At 49.7% G+C, this 15,900-nt stretch overlaps 1 protein-coding gene across 2 annotated transcripts in view; it reads right to left on the reverse strand.

Annotated features, from left to right (window-relative positions):
• The window catches only part of ATP9B (ATPase phospholipid transporting 9B (putative)), a 150,298-nt gene that overhangs the window by 11,106 nt on the left and 123,292 nt on the right, over positions 1 to 15,900 (reverse strand). For both annotated transcript variants that reach the window (NM_001080255.1, XM_059880790.1), the window contains 6 exon segments: positions 786 to 956; positions 1,055 to 1,138; positions 2,769 to 2,861; positions 3,434 to 3,595; positions 11,458 to 11,703; positions 15,405 to 15,517. In NM_001080255.1, coding sequence (NP_001073724.1) covers positions 786 to 956; positions 1,055 to 1,138; positions 2,769 to 2,861; positions 3,434 to 3,595; positions 11,458 to 11,703; positions 15,405 to 15,517 — 869 coding nt within the window.

Genomic DNA, 15,900 nt, shown 5'->3' on the forward strand with positions numbered 1-15,900 from the left:
GCTCAGCGCTCGGAGTCCAAGCTGCTCTCTAATTCTGACTCCCACCTGGATAGCAGCTCGGACCCCTGTGGCGGCCCCACTGCGCCCCTCAGTGGGCGGGGAATCTCCTGTGTTCCTCTGTGCTGTCATGGCGTCCTCATCTAGGTGTGCCAAGGGCACTGTTATCTGAAGCTGGCACGCCTTTGTGTCCTGACACTTCCCCCTAGTTGGCTCTCTGGTCCAGCAAGACACAAGTGTTTCTTTTCAGTAAAATTCTCAAAAGTGGAAGGCCTGTTCTGAGGCAGCACGTTTCTTGCCCCCCAAAAACCGCACTTCAGCTTCAGTGAGAGCATGGAAGGCAAGAAAACAAACTGAAACTAACACCCAAATCCCTCGTCTCCCCAGACCCGAAGAGGACAAACTGCTGGGAAGCCAGCTGGTCTGTGGGTCAGTAGGCAGCATCATGAAGTTTATGGGAAACCCCCAAAGTGGGTACAGGCTGCGGTGCAGGCAGCTCGGGCCAGGCCAGGGGGGCAACCAGCTTGCCCTGGGAGTGCCTACAAGCTGGGGGCGGTGTGGAACTGCCCGAACCTCTAAGGATGGACGTCCAGCTGGGGACACGGAGGTTTCCAGATGTGCTGGTTTCTTCTCCGAGGGTCATGCAAAGACCTCTGCTTACAGACACTTCCACACTACGTCTTATTTGAGTTCCAAGGGACCACCTTTGGGGGACAGGGTACTGAGTTCCAGGGGACTACCCCTGGGGGACAGGGTACCTGGTTCAGGGGACCACTCCCAGGACGTACCTTGATGCCAGCGTTGCGCAGCATCTCCAGGGTGGGCCTCACGTCTGCCTGCAGCTGGTCCTCCACGCCCGTCAGGCACAGCAGCTCCATCTCCCGCTCCAGGCTCTCCACCACAGCGGCCACCTTGAGCGTCCGGTCGTGGAGGCTCAGCTTGGCCTGGTTGTAGCGGCTCTGGGGATGATGGTGGAGCTGTGAGTCATGCTGGATCGACCGAGGCTGGATGCCCTGCCCACCCAGCGACAGTGGCCCCAGGGGAGCTGCCCGCTCACCTCGAAGTCCTGGTACTGCTCCTCCGTGAGTGCCCTCTTGGCCACCACGAGCGTGCGCAGGCCTTCGCGGGCCATGTTCCCACACTGGGAGAGCACAGGCAGGTCACAGGCTTGCCATGGGCTCGGCACCCCCCGCACGGCCACTACCACGGCTTCCCCCGGGAGTGGGCAGCAGACGGGCATCGCAGAAGGAGCCGCACCCCAGTGCCTCCAGCTGGTCTACAGAGGAGGTGCTGGAGGGCAGGCCTCATGCCATCGCCCTTTCCACCACACGAGGGCAAGTGTTGGTGGTTTTTTTTTTTCCAGTTTGGGGAAAAAGTTTATAAGCAAAATTCCACTCGGGTGCTTCCCTGACACAGAACAGCTCCTGTAAACTCAGGCTCCAAGAACCTGCGGGCTTTTGAATAAACAGAAGGCCCTCAGACAACAACAACAGTACTACAACAGACGCGGGCGGGGGTCGAAAGATGTGTCCACGGAACAAACTACAATGTTGGAAATAAACGCATAAAGGATTTTTAATAAAGTTATCTTTGTGAAAAACAATCTGACATTATCTGTCTGTTGCAAGACATTTATTGATTTGACCTCATAAAGCTAAATAAATTAAACAAGGATTTTATAATTAATTGCACATCATTATGACCAAAAGTAATTTTTATGGCATTTTACTAGGTCTTCAGGGAGTTTAATTTATTCATGTCCCTGATTAAATCCAGTGCCTGAAGGAGCTATTGATTCATATTGCCAATACCGCCATGGACGTGGGCTGTGCTCCCTGGACTGACAGACCGACTCGGGCGTGCAGCGGGGGCGGGGCACACCGGACTCCGGCCACAACGGGCACCGCGCGGGGGTCGCGCCCTGACTTCAGGGCGTTAGTTCTCCTGAGTCTAACTCTTTGTTAACACATAATGGGGCACACCGGACCCCGGCCACAACGGGCACCGCGCGGGGGTCGCGCCCTGACTTCAGGGCGTTAGTTCTCCTGAGTCTAACTCTTTGTTAACACATAATGGGGCACACCGGACCCCGGCCACAACGGGCACCGCGCGGGGGTCGCGCCCTGACTTCAGGGCGTTAGTTCTCCTGAGTCTAACTCTTTGTTAACACATAAATGTGAACAACAAGTACAAGTCATACTTGTTTAGGGAGAATTTGATGAAAATATAGGATTGGTTATATCTGGGTCTTACTTTCCATGTTTGAAGTGAATATTATGTACAAATTAGAGTTAGAGTAAAATTCTAACTAAATTAGGTTACAAAATAAGTATCAGGTTAAAATACAACTCTGCATACAAAGACAATATTAATTCATATTTTTTAGTGACTGATTAGTGATGCTATTTCTTCACCAACATAAAATATTCTTCATAAGGACCCGCCTGCATATATCCATGTATATTCACACAAAACCCCAAACGCTAGCTGTTCACACAGCAAATGCGTGTTTTATCACCAGCTCTCCCACCTCTCCTGCTCTACGGGCTGGCTGGTGTCTGGTAGAACCCGGAACCTCGGTTCGTGCGGCGACCCCAGTGAGTACCCACAGCTTGCGGCCTGCGCTGCGTCAAGAGCCTGCAGACGCAGCGAGCGCATACCTCCTCCTCCAGCCAGAACCCGGAACCTCGGTTCGCGCGGCGACCCCCGTGAGTACCCACAGCTCGCGGCCTGCGCTGCGTCAAGAGCCTGCAGACGCAGCGAGCGCATACCTCCTCCTCCAGCCAATCGTTGTATTGCACGATGGAGGCCATGGCCACGTCGGCGCCCTTCATGTAGAACGTGATCTCTGCTGTGGACTCGTCCTGCAACGAGACATGCCCGCTGAGGCCAGGCTGCCTGGACGGAACGGCTGGAGACAGCAGCCCCGGGAGAGCCTTTCTCCGGGCGGGCTGCTCAAACACCCCCTCTGCAGGGCCACGTCCTCCCTGGGCGCCCAGGCCAATCGCAGCCGAGGCCACGACGGCAGCTCGACAGGTGCTATGCTGAGGCTTCTGAAGTAAAACCTGTACACACACATGTGCCTGGGACTGCAAGGTAAATTCTCTCAAATTTTCATAGTTTGAATGAGCTTCTAGTTTAGCCAACATCCAAGATGTATTTGTGGTATTTGCTAGAAAAATTTGACAGCAACTTCATGGTCATAAGCCAGTCTTCAGGTAAACTCTTCAGCGGCTACTGCAGTGGAAAACAAAGACGCTCGAGCTGATTTCAAAACTCACCAGTAACACCTTATACTCACTCTGCCTTAGTCGTCACGACCACTGGAGCATAAGTTATCAGTCTGAATTTTGGGACAAGCATAAAGCCCTGCAAGGAGCCTTAGCGGCCCTGCAGTGAGCAGAGCCGACTCTGGCTGGGGCAGGGGCGGGCATACCCTGACGATGACCCCCATGCGCTTGCTCTCCGACGTGAAGGGGAAGGTCTGAAGGATGCAGTAGGTGAGGATCTGGCCGCCGGGGGTCCGCAGCTGCATGGACGTGAGGTCTCTGCTGACCAGCGTGAGGCCGACGCTCTCTGTCCACTGCACCAGGGCCACCTGCAGGGGACCCGTGAGGTGTGAGGCTACCCGAGGGGGACTGGCGAGGTGTGAGGCCACCGCTCCCTGCTGGGGGAGCGTGTCAGGCCAGCATCAGCGAGCTCACTGAGACGCCACCAGGAGACAAAGCTAGCCCTGCTTGTTCTGAGGCCTTTCTAGGGGACCCTGGCCGCTCCAGGGTCCAAGAGCATGTGAACATGACACAGTGAGTCACCATGGAGCTGGAATTAGAACCCGCCTTCCCCGGATTTCCAGCACGTTACTAGGATACTAGAGAAGGCCGGGCCCTAACAAGATGCTACAAGGATACAGGACTATAATTTAGAGCATCAGTGATGTTCCCCAAATTATAGCATTCAAAAGGGACACATGGACATCAGCAGAGGCATGTCAAGGGGGGCAAGTCAACTACCCCACAGCCTCATGCAAACGAGAACTGAAAGTGAAACTCCGTACACGTTCCTACACAACCTCTTTGTATCTGCACGTGATCCGGACCCCAAGGTTCTCCTTCAGTCTATGCAGTGAAAGGTTACCATTATATCCTGACCTATAAATTGTATCTTCCTGTGAACACCCTATCATCTCGTTGGGCCCACTGCAGTCAGGATGCAAGTTTCTATATTTGGTGACTCACATCTGTTTATTATTTAGCTTATGCTTGGTTTCACAACCCCTTGGAGGTAGCATTTATCACAAAACATCAGTTGGGCTTCTGCTACCTAGCCTAGCATCCGTGTAGCTGTCCTTAGTGAGCATTCTGTGGTTTAACTGTCTGTTGCCAACAAAAGGAAAAGTGTTCAGAATGTCAACGGTATAGACACTTTAGAATAGACATTTTAGTTACTGTTCTGATGTTAGTTTCTGGGCAAAACTCTCTCTGATAAAATAAAACTTAACATTTCTGAGCAGGTCTGTAAACAAACAGCCACAGAGGATGGACAGGAGCGCACAGGACTCCTTGTCATGTGCTCAGCACCCCAGCCACTGCCACCTGCGGCCACACACGTGGGGCCGTGGGGCCTGAGAGGGCAGAGGGTCTCCCCGGCTCTGAGCTTCGCCACCCTGCCTCGGGGTGCCTCGGGGCTGCAGTCGGCCTCACGGAGTCCAGGCCGCGCTCTCTGAACATCTGAAGTAAACTAGTGCTGTTCTTTTTAGACGGATTTGAGGAGTAACTTCACATCCAGAGGTGTGACACGTAGCAGTGAAAGGAAGGACAATTTCTAAGGTACTGACAGTTTGACTGTATTTTCTTCCTAAAGATGATTAAGCAATTAAAATACACATGCTGTTTGAAAGCATAATGTCTCCTAACGCAGAATGAAGGGCATCAGCCAAGGGTCGGGGAGGCTCTTCACGTGACTCGGGCTCTGCTGGCCACACCCACCCCCAGAGGCCCTGCACAGACTGGGCGGCAGTGGTCCACTCAGACCCCTGTGGCAGAAGCGACCATCCAGTTACAGAGCTGGACAACAGCGAGGGGGTCTACGATGGCCTCAGGGCAGACCCTCGAAGCCTGCTGTGTTCAGGGCTCCACCCCCAGTGACCAGCACCACAGACACCTCTTGAACCAAGGAGAAAGAATCTCTTCTTCAAGATGGTTGAACAGTGGGAAGCTCAACGTGACACTGAAGACAGGAGAGAACACACGGAGCCCTGTCTGAGCACTGGCTCGTGTGTGGCAGTCTTCTGGGTCCTGGAAGAGACAGGGGTGAAGAGCTTGTCCAGCGTCATCTGGGCTTTGAGAGTAAAAACCCAATTTTCACCCTAGAAGTCACTAGTTCATGGTTAGCCACTTCTTCACAAGCAAAATGTCATCGCTCGAAAGACGCACCCAGGCTGCTCTATGGTCCCATACAGCCTGTGTTCGCACCTGTTTTTGGTGGCGCAGGTGTTCAAATTTTTTGCTTCTGTTTAAACCGGGTGATTGTTTTCTCATGATCGAGTTTTTCAAGTTCTTTTATCTGTACTGGTTACCGGTCATTTGTCAGGTATGTATTTTGCAAACACATCCTACAAGTCTGTGGCTTGTCTTCATTTTCATAACAATGTTTCTCGAAGAATGTAGGATTTTTACGTCAAAGTCTAATTTAACAGTTTTTTCTTTTACAATTTGCACTGTTTGTGACCCACAAAATCATTGCCTAAATCAAACAAACCGACAAAGATTTTCTTTTAGAAATTGTGTACTTTTGGTTTTTCATTTAGGTCTATGACCAATCTGAGTTAATTTTTATAATAGTGAGACATACTGGTTCAAGCTCTGTTTGCAAATGGCTGTTCAAATGTTCTGCGCCCCATTTATTTTGATCATCTTTTCTGTAATGGATTTCCATGGCACCTTTATAAAAAATCAGCTGACATCTTGGTAACAGAAAGTCTTCCAATCCATGTGTACACTTCTCACATATAGTGTCCTCAAGTTTTCTTCATTGTCTTACACTTTCCAGCATACAAATACTATACGTATTTTGTTAGATCTATCCTTAAAACCGGAGAAGGCAATGGCACCCCACTCCAGTACTCTTGCCTGGAAAATCCCATGGATGGAGGAGCCTGGTGGGCTGCAGTCCATGGGGTCGCTAAGAGTCGGGTACGACCGAGCGACTTCACTTTCACTTTTCACTTTCACGCATTGGAGAAGGAAATGGCAACCCACTCCAGTATTCTTGCCTGGAGAATCCCAAGGACGGGGAATCCTGGTGGGCTACCGTCTATGGGGTGGCACAGAGTTGGACACGACTGAAGCAGCAGCAGCAGCATCCTTAAAACATGTCCTAGTTTTCTGTGTGTGTGCTCTATAAATAGTACATTAAAAAATTTCAATTTCTAATTGCTCATTGCTGGCATATACAAATAGAAGTAATTCTTGTATATGGATATCATAACATACAACTTTGGTAAACTCACTTATTAAGTCTTAGGAGAAAGTTAAACTTTCAGCAGAGCCTTTGGGATTTTCTATGAAGACAATCACATTATCTATTGAAAAAAGGGAGAGAGTTTTGTTTCTTCCTTTTTTCAGGTCTAACAAGGTTTTATGTAGTTCTTACACTCCATTTTGCTAATCTGTATTTTTCCTGAACATGGATATTACAGGTTTTAAAAAATATTAGCATTTGGGCTGTGTTTTAATATTCTCTTTTAAAAATTTAAGCTCATCTGTCTATTATACACTCTTCATATGCATACTTTTAGGTGTGTATGCTGAGTCTGCATTCACTGTTTTGTATTATTTACTATTTTTGCCAAGTTTTTCCATTTTATTTAATTTTCAAAGGATCAGCTTTTGAATTTACTGCTTATTCAATCATTACTTTTATGTTTTCCTTTATCTTTTCTTTCTCCTACTTTCCTTTGGTTTTCCCGTTTTCTTAGACATTTTAGTTGGGTACCAGCTTCATTTGCTTCTTTTCTTTCTGTCAGTGCAGTCCTGGTTTGATGTGCAAGGCACTACCTAGCATGTCTGCTGGCTGAGGTGGGGTTTCCAGCTGCTGACTGCTCCCAGGAGGGGGTGCCTGGGTGGAGCTGCTTGGGGTGCACGACCACGGCCCTGGCTCCTCCTGGGCTGTCACCGTCGCGTCAGGTCACACCGCTGCTGTGTGGCATTTCTAAGGGGACACTCGCAGAAAGAGAGCCACCGGGGCAGGGAAGGGCGGGGTGTGTGGCCTCACAGAGAAGCGGTGCGGGGGTGGTTGGAGCAGCTGCTGCCCTTTCCTGCTCCCTCTGGACGCTGTCAGTGATGGAAGAGACCATGTAAGGATGATTACTTCTCTAACTTGGCTTTTAGACATTTTTAACAACGTGATTATTGAAAATAATACAAAGATCAAAATAATTAAAATGCAAGTGTGAAAAATACATATTTAAATGGGAGCTTGAGCTAAATCTCATCCACAGGCCAGTTAGTAACATGCTTGGGCAATCATTGTCACAGGCAATTTGTTTATGCTCTCACACTCCCCCACGCTAGGTAGCCAGTGTGGGGCAGATTTTGTTATTAATTTTTGCTGTAATTCCATTATTCAGCAATGTCTGTGCTGTCGTTCTTGAAAAGATCAGAAGAAATTTCCTTTACCATATTAGCATCTGCATAGCCACCAGCTACACTCCAGGGACACCTTTCCTACTGTGCACCTTATAAATCACAATTTGATCACTGACACATCTTCATTTTCAATTGCGGTACTACCATCACTGCTATAATTTGATAGAATTATGAACAAAATGTGCAAGCTGACCACCTGGAAAAGCTGCCAGTCAATACTCAGGGCAGGCTGTGTGGTTCATGTTCTGTCCTGCTCCTGAGGGTCATGGAGGGGGACTCACGTCACAGATGGGGAGCTGCTCCCCATAAACATGTTGACCCAACACCATAGTTAGTCCTGCTTCAATAAGCACACACAATTAAATGAGTGTAAAGTTACAGCACGCAGCATACATTGGAGTAAATCAAAAGCAATGCTATTAAGGACGGTCATTCTTTTGTTTGTAAATAATCCACTCGTGGTTTGTCATAAATTTCAGCTGATTCCTGCACAGAAACGTCCAAATGAACAGAACTAGCTACACCCTGAAATAACAGTTAATACAGAACTTACAGAGGTGAAGGAGGAAATGTTACCAACAACAGCAGGTTCGCAGGTTTAAGTCATTGAAAATCTCAGCCTATCAATTATTTTGAGCCGAGCTGACTGGGGTCTTGGGTTTGCATCGCACTGGCCTTGCTCACTGGAGGTGACGACCTGGTGCCCGAGGCGCTGCCCCTGAGCTGACTTGGTGGCGCCCGTTGGTGACACTGGCTTGGTCTCAGCTTCCACAGCTGCACTGGACACAGAGTTTACCAGGGTTGGGTTTTAACTTTGTCCAGGAATTTCCGGGAACATTTGTCTGATAAGCTGGAGTTTGCTATGCTGAGGCTGTACTGGCAAAGTGACAGGCAAGCGAAACTTTCTACTCTCTTGGAGAAAATGAAATATTGATCACTTATCATAAGAAACAGCGACTGGAGCCTAAGTAGGCTGCAGGTTCTGAATACGAAATCACTCCTGCTCTGACAGCCCAGCCCCCGCTGCACGTGACAGCTTCAAGCACGCTCGTCACTATAAGTGTGCAGGGACCGTACCTCGGACAGCCTCTCACGGCTTGAAGTCAGTCCCCAGACACCATCCCTGGAGCAGGAGAAACACGTCTGTGCACACACAGAGGTAAGTCAGCAGATGCTCTCTTTTCAGGAAAACGAACACAAAGCACTTCCACAATATGAGAGACTAGAAACCAGTGCATTCCACTCAGTAAGTCACACTTACTGAAGCTAAGATGACACAGGAGCCTGAGCAAATAGGGATTGTAAGAGTATGGTGTTGACATGAGTATATGAAGCCGGATAAGTCTCCTAAATGATAAGGTTGCTTATTAACTGCACACATGCTGACAGGTCAAGGCTGAGGGCAAGCAGAGAACATCAACTGAGCCATTTCCCTGAAAAAAGCTCCAGGGTGCAGTATTCTAAGCACTTTATTCAATAAAAAATGCCTTTAAAACAGTACTTTGGTGATTGGGAAACAATGCTATCATCTGTCAACCTAACTGCAGCAAAGTTCAATAAGCAAAATAATGATCCATTTAGATGACTTTCCTTGGGCTTCAGGGACCTGCAAACACTGCATCCACAAAGTGCTTTAAAAACTACGATGAAGTCAAGTCTTTTCATTTTCAGATTTGAAATATGGGTTAGGGATTTCTCAGAGGTTATTTAACGGCCTGCCATTTTTAATCATTGTCTAATTTCTAAAGTAGGAAGAAATTTTGACATAAAAAATTTAAATATAAGGCTAGTAGTTTTAATTTAGTTCTGGAAATCTTTGAATCAGTGAAAATCTCTATTGTGAATTCCTATTTAAAATTTAAAAAATGTTGTAACATAAAAACCTAAAGATAAAAATTCTAGTATTTTAAATAAAAATTTGTATTTATTTTTGGAAGGTAATAAGGTAAACATATAAGATTTTTAAAACTTCCAATAAAATTTTCCTTGGAAAACATCTGTGGTCTAAGTTTCCCGTGCTCGGGACTAGGAAAGAATACGTTTTCAATAAGTAATCACATGGAACTCGAGAGGATTTCTAGAACACTAGAATGTGAAGAGTGTAACTCCTTTGCAAGAAAAAGAGGGGCGGCGTTTCCCTCCAATGCGTGTCTGCTCCAGGCCGACCCGAGGCCAGGCCAGCCGCCCGGACACCTGACCACCTGCCTCCGCGGCCCAGGCCCCATGCCCACTGTGACCGTGAGTGACATGTATTCCAGGTGACACACACGCGATTCCAAAGGCCATACCGAGCTCGGGTGGAAAGGAGGTTTCTACACACCTGCTGGTCAACGTGGTCTATAAAGCAGAGTTGGGGGGATGGATGGGACCCCATGCTCTCGCCCACTGCATCACTCACCAGGGACGTGGGGCCTGGAGGCTGTGCCCCAAGGGTGGCTCAGTGCCCCACGGCCTGGATCCCTGTTCTGCACGACGGCTCAGCTGTGCTGCGGGGCGTCCCCACGGCTGACCACAGACCGGCTCACAGCTCACAGGTTCCCCAGCACTTACTGGGAAGACAGGCACTGAGACTCACAGAAGGCAAAGGCTGAACCACAGGGCAGGCTCCCGCTGGCCCTGCTGGGGAACCACACGCACCAGTGGACGTGACAGGAGAGAAGCAGACTCACAGATTCAGAGAACGGACGAGTGGCGACCAGTGGGGAGAGGGGAGGTGGAGCGGCAGGCCAGCGGGGAGCGAGAGGCCATTATGTACAAAATAGGCTACAACACGGGAAACACAGTCAACATTTTATAGTAACTAGAAATGGAGTATAACCTTTACAAATTGTGAATCACTGAGCCACCGGGCAAGTCCACCTTGTACACCTGTAACTGATATAGTCTATCAACTATACTTCAGTTTAAGAAAAAAGGAAATACCTCTGTAATGAGAGCTTCAAAAATAAATTAAAAACGAAACACAGCTGTCAATGCCCTGAGCTGCTCCACTGGGGGTTCACCGTCAGGAGGTCAGGACAGGCTGCAGGCCCTGCGCTGCACACCCTGGCCTGCACCCTCTCTCAGAGCCTGGCAGTACCAGCAGAGGGACCTACTGGGGCGGTGGGCCTCAGCTCTGGTTTGACCTACTGGATCTCCAGGATGGAGAAGAGCTGGCTCCACCTGCGGAATCAACAGCATTTCTGGAACTGAGCTTCCCAGGTGGCGCTAGTGGTAAAGAACCCGGCTGCCAATGCAGGAGATGGAAGAGACACATGTTCGATCCCTGGGTGGGGAAGATGTTCCAGAGGAGGAAATGGCAACACACTCCAGTATTCTTGCCTGGGGATTCCCACGGACAGAGGAGCCTGGTGGGGTACACTCCACGGGCCGCAAAGAGTTGGACACAACTGAGTGAGCACACACACACACACACACACACACACACACACACACACTGTATCTAAATTCTAGAAAAATGCCTAGAGATTTGACTTGCAAGCCTGGTGATTCCCTTGGAGAGAGAACACGGGAGGATGCAGCCTGCAGACCTCATAATCAGCAGGCAACTGGTCCCGCTCCCCGCCTCCCTGGACCCAACCCCAGGGCGCTCTGGGATGAGAAGGCACCTGCCCACGAGGATGGGGTGAGGGCAGGGTTGGGCCAGGAGGGTGCTGGCCTGTGGCAAAAGCCCATTCTGAAAACCACGGACAAGCCCTCCTCACCCCATGAGAAGACAGAGCAAGCACTCCTGGTGGGGCCGGGAGGAGTCAAGGGAGGCGCTGTCTGCGCCTGCGGACATGCCCTGCCCGGGACGCGGCCCTCGGCGACTGACCTCGTCAGGGCTGGAGGCCTGGTAGGTGCGGTTGTCATCACTGAAATCCTGGTCCGCCTCGGCGACCTCGGTCTCGCCAGCTGCACCGCGGGCCTCGTACACGGGCGTCACATTGTGACACAGGGCGACAGCCTTCACGGCCTCATGGACCCGGCTGCTCACGCTCCTCCTCACCTTGGGCGCTGACGACGGGGCTTTCCTTGGAGGAGTTGAAGCAGCGCTGCTTCCGCCAGCCTGACACTGCGTCTGTAAACACAGACGCCGCAGGGTTAGAGGCAAGCAGGCACACGCTGGAGTTACCCACACGCACGCCTGTCACGGACGGCCAGGCTGGGCTGCAGAGTGGCGGCAGTGACGGTCGCCTACACGTGACCCACGGGGCAAAGACTCACCTGGGGATCCAGGGGCCACAAGGTCCTTGGACATTTCCTGGTTGTCCAGTAACTGAAATATTTGCTACAGTACTCAAAATCTGACCATCTCCTTTTAGTAGATTCACTGCAGCCTGGCATGCATGTGCCCAGTCCTGAACAATTCCTGTTTATCCACCACTTCTAAGAGCAAAGTTAAGAACAGAAGACTCCCAAGTGCTTTCCTTTCTCCTTAAAAACTGTGTGCATAAAATGGTCTGAAGGTAAGAGCAGGAAAAAGCGTTTGGGATGGTTCCCTTAGTACTATGGACTCACTGGCTTTGCATCAGTCTCGGAAGTGTCTGGTTTGCAGACAAGGAGCGCTGCATATAGTAATTGCCTCCTGATGGCCCTGGACACACCCACCCCAACCCATTCACCTCCTCCTGGGTGGGGCTGTGGGAGGACCCCGACCCCAAGGCCCGTCACATGCTTCTCCACGGAACCCAAGGGTTCCGACGCCTCTGGAAAGCCTCTCTGCTTCTGGGTGGCTGTGCAGAGCAGCCGAGCCATGGCCATCCGCCCGTCAATCACAGAGCCAGCTAATGAGGTGGCCTCCTACTCAGCTGGTGCCCCTTCCTGCCTGCGCCCCCCTACCCACACCTGCATCCTGACTGCACACCCACACAGCCGCCAAGCGGCCCTGCTCCTGCTGACCCAGGCTGAGCACCTCACTCCACTCAAGTCCACTCAGGATCCCAGGGTGGAAGCACGATCAGGCTGCACCAGACTCGTGTTCCGTTCCAGTGGACTTAGATTATTGTCATCTCATTAACACTAACAAGCAGAAGGGAACGAAGAAATCCGTTCACATAAAAAGCTGGATAACCAGCCAACGAACATAGCTTTCATTAAAAAAGGTTTGTAAGATTCTTCTTAGATGGGATACTATTTGCTGTGTCTATATGACATCTTTTCTGCTTTTAATTTTTTCTAGTAAAATAACTTATTTGGAGCTACTGAAATCATATTAATGGATAATACAGGTTGTTTTTTTTTTTTTTTTAAAGATGTCACCTGGCACTATTTAATCTAGACACAGATCACAAGGGAGATAGTAGTCCTCCATTAAAATTTTTTCATCTATTATAAATATTCTAGGTTCCAAAATACTCTGTATTAAAATGAACGACACCCAAATTAATAAAGTGCTTGACTTTACGTGTTCATGCACAGATGAGTGCTTCTGGGGGTGTCTGATCATACATATCACACACACACACTTAGGTAAGGCCGTTTTCATTTGATACCATCTCAAAAGTAAAGTACATGCCAGACGGGTGCACTTCACAGAAAAAAGAGATGGTTTTCACAAAACTGAATATAAGGCTGACAACATACTTCGTGTTCAGAAAAAGCAAGAGAGTTCCAGAAAAATATCTATTTCTGCTTTATTGACTATGCCAAAGCCTTTGACTGTGTGGATCACAATAAACTGTGGAAAATTCTGAAAGAGATGGGAATACCAGACCACCTGACCTGCCTCTTGAGAAACCTATATGCAGGTCAGGAAGCAACAGTTAGAACTGACATGGAACAACAGACCGGTTCCAAATAGGAAAAGGAGTACGTCAAGGCTGTATATTGTCACCCTGCTTATTTAACTTCTATGCAGAGTACGTCATGAGAAACGCTGGGCTGGAAGAAGCACAAGCTGGAATCAAGATTGCCGGGAGAAATATCAATAACCTCAGATATGCAGATGACACCACCCTTATGGCAGAAAGTGAAGAGGAACTAAAAAGCCTCTTGATGAAAGTGAAAGAAGAAGAGTGAAAAAGTTGGCTTAAAACTCAACATTCAGAAAACGAAGATCATGGCATCTGGTCCCATCACTTCCTGGGAAATAGATGGGGAAACAGTGGAAACAGTGTCAGACTTTATTTTTGGGAGCTCCAAAATCACTGCAGATGGTGACTGCAGCCATGAAAATAAAAGACGCTTACTCCTTGGAAGGAAAGTTATGACCTACCTAGATAGCATATTCAAAAGCAGAGACATTACTTTGCCAACAAAGGTCCATCTAGTCAAGGCTATGGTTTTTCCAGTGGTCATGTATGGATGTGAGAGTTGGACTGTGAAGAAAGCTGAGTGCCGAAGAACTGATGCTTTTGAACAGTGGTGTTGGAGAAGACTCTTGAGAGTCCCTTGGACTGCAAGGAGATCCAATCAGTCCATCCTAAAGGAGATCAGTCCTGGGTGTTCGTTGGAAGGACTGATGCTGAAGCTGAGATTCCAATACTTTGGCTACCTCATGCAAAGAGTTGACTCGTTGGAAAAGACCCTGATGCTGGGAGGAATTGGGGGCAGAAGGAGAAGGAGATGACAGAGGATGAGATGGCTGGATGGCATCACCGACTCGATGGACATGAGTTTGAATGAACTCCGGAGTTGGTGATGGACAGGGAGGCCTGGTGTGCTGTAATTCATGGGGTTGCAGAGTCAGACACGACTGAGTGACTGAACTGAACTGACTGAAGGAAGAACTGCAGAGGGCAAGGAGAGTTCAGTCCAGTCTGTGAAAAAGCAAGTGGGGACACAGTGGCCTCCGCAGGTGTGAGCAGCAGCGTGGCTGCAGAGCCTGGCAGCAGTAAGACCCGCGAGCACAGCCACCATGCGCAGGATGTGAGCTGGGAGGTGGAGAGCCTGAGGGCAGGGAGACCCGCGAGCACGGCCACCACGCGCAGCTCGTGAGCCAGGAGGTAGAGAGCCTGGGGGCGAGCAAGGCCACCGTGTGTGGGACGTGAGCCGGGAGGCGGCTGTGTCGGCCCTGCTCTGTGGCCCCCACCTGTGATGGGGACCCATGGCCCTGACACCCCTAAGGCCAGGAGCCTGAAAAACGGGAGGACTGTGGCCCTGATGCCCTGTGGAGAGCAAATGCTGTACCCACTGGGCTGTGCCCTCCCACAGAAAAAACCGTTCCTCCTCCTATGACCTCAGAGGGTCTGTAAGTCTGCTCTGAAAACGATTAAGAAACCTATCCTTGTCCATTAGAGATCCAGACTGCATATTTACAGAAGAACTAACGTACTCTCTCCAAAGCAATGTGCTAAAGGACAGTGGTTAAGATGAAACAGGTTAGCTGTGCACTGATGATCGTTGACAGTAAAAGGCAGAAACATCAGGTTGCCTACTTCTGTTTACTGAGAGGGTTAAGATATACCTTTAAAAATACGAAGAGGGCTTACTGATTACGAAGAAAAACAGAAGGATTATTAAGAAACATATTTATTGCCACATTCCACTTAATATTCTTAAAAATACTGTGTTTACCGAGTAATTTTACAAATAGTTCACTAAGGAAATTTAATACAAATAAGTGATTTAAGGTGGTTAAGGTTATGCTTATACAACAGAGAAACTGTTAACATTAGTTCCAAGACTGTTCCCTGGTTTATAAGTGAGTGATGCGCGCAGCCACGCCGAGGCGTCGCCGGGGAAGGAGCCGCGTTGCAGCTCAGCCTGTGCCAGGCCCCGTGGCCACAGCAGCACTGGGCACACTGGCAGGGAGATGCCTGCCGGGCTGGGCCCGCTCACCTGTGTGTAGGCGTTCACGAGGTGGTTCTGGATCTCATCCATCGTGTCCGTCCCGTAAGACACGGTGCCCAGGTGCAGCCGCTTAAACACCATCTCGTTTTGGGTGAGGGTTCCTAGGACAGAAGCAGCAGAACACCATCAACACAGGGAGCTTGCTGGCGGGTCACGGCTGCGCCCCAACACGTCACACCCAGGGCTGGCTGCGCCCTGCACCCCAAGCACGCGCTCTGCCACACAAAGCATCCCTGAGTGTCGTCCACACCATCCTCATTTACTTCCATTTCACTATGAGGACTGGAGCACTCTTCCTGCGGCGTCAGGCTCCCTTTCAGCAATTTCCAATAATGGGTTGGGGGCGGGGGGTCTGGTTCTGCAGAAAAGTCTGGGCTCTGTCTCCCGGTTCAGATCTGCTGTTGGTCCAAGGCAGATTTGCCCCTTCAGAGAGAGACGGGTGGGAAACTGGAAAGGTGACCCTCAGTCGAGATTAGCACGTCTA

Source organism: Bos taurus, chromosome 24 (genome assembly GCF_002263795.3).
Source record: "Bos taurus isolate L1 Dominette 01449 registration number 42190680 breed Hereford chromosome 24, ARS-UCD2.0, whole genome shotgun sequence".
In the NCBI taxonomy this organism is placed as follows: Eukaryota; Metazoa; Chordata; class Mammalia; order Artiodactyla; family Bovidae; genus Bos; species Bos taurus.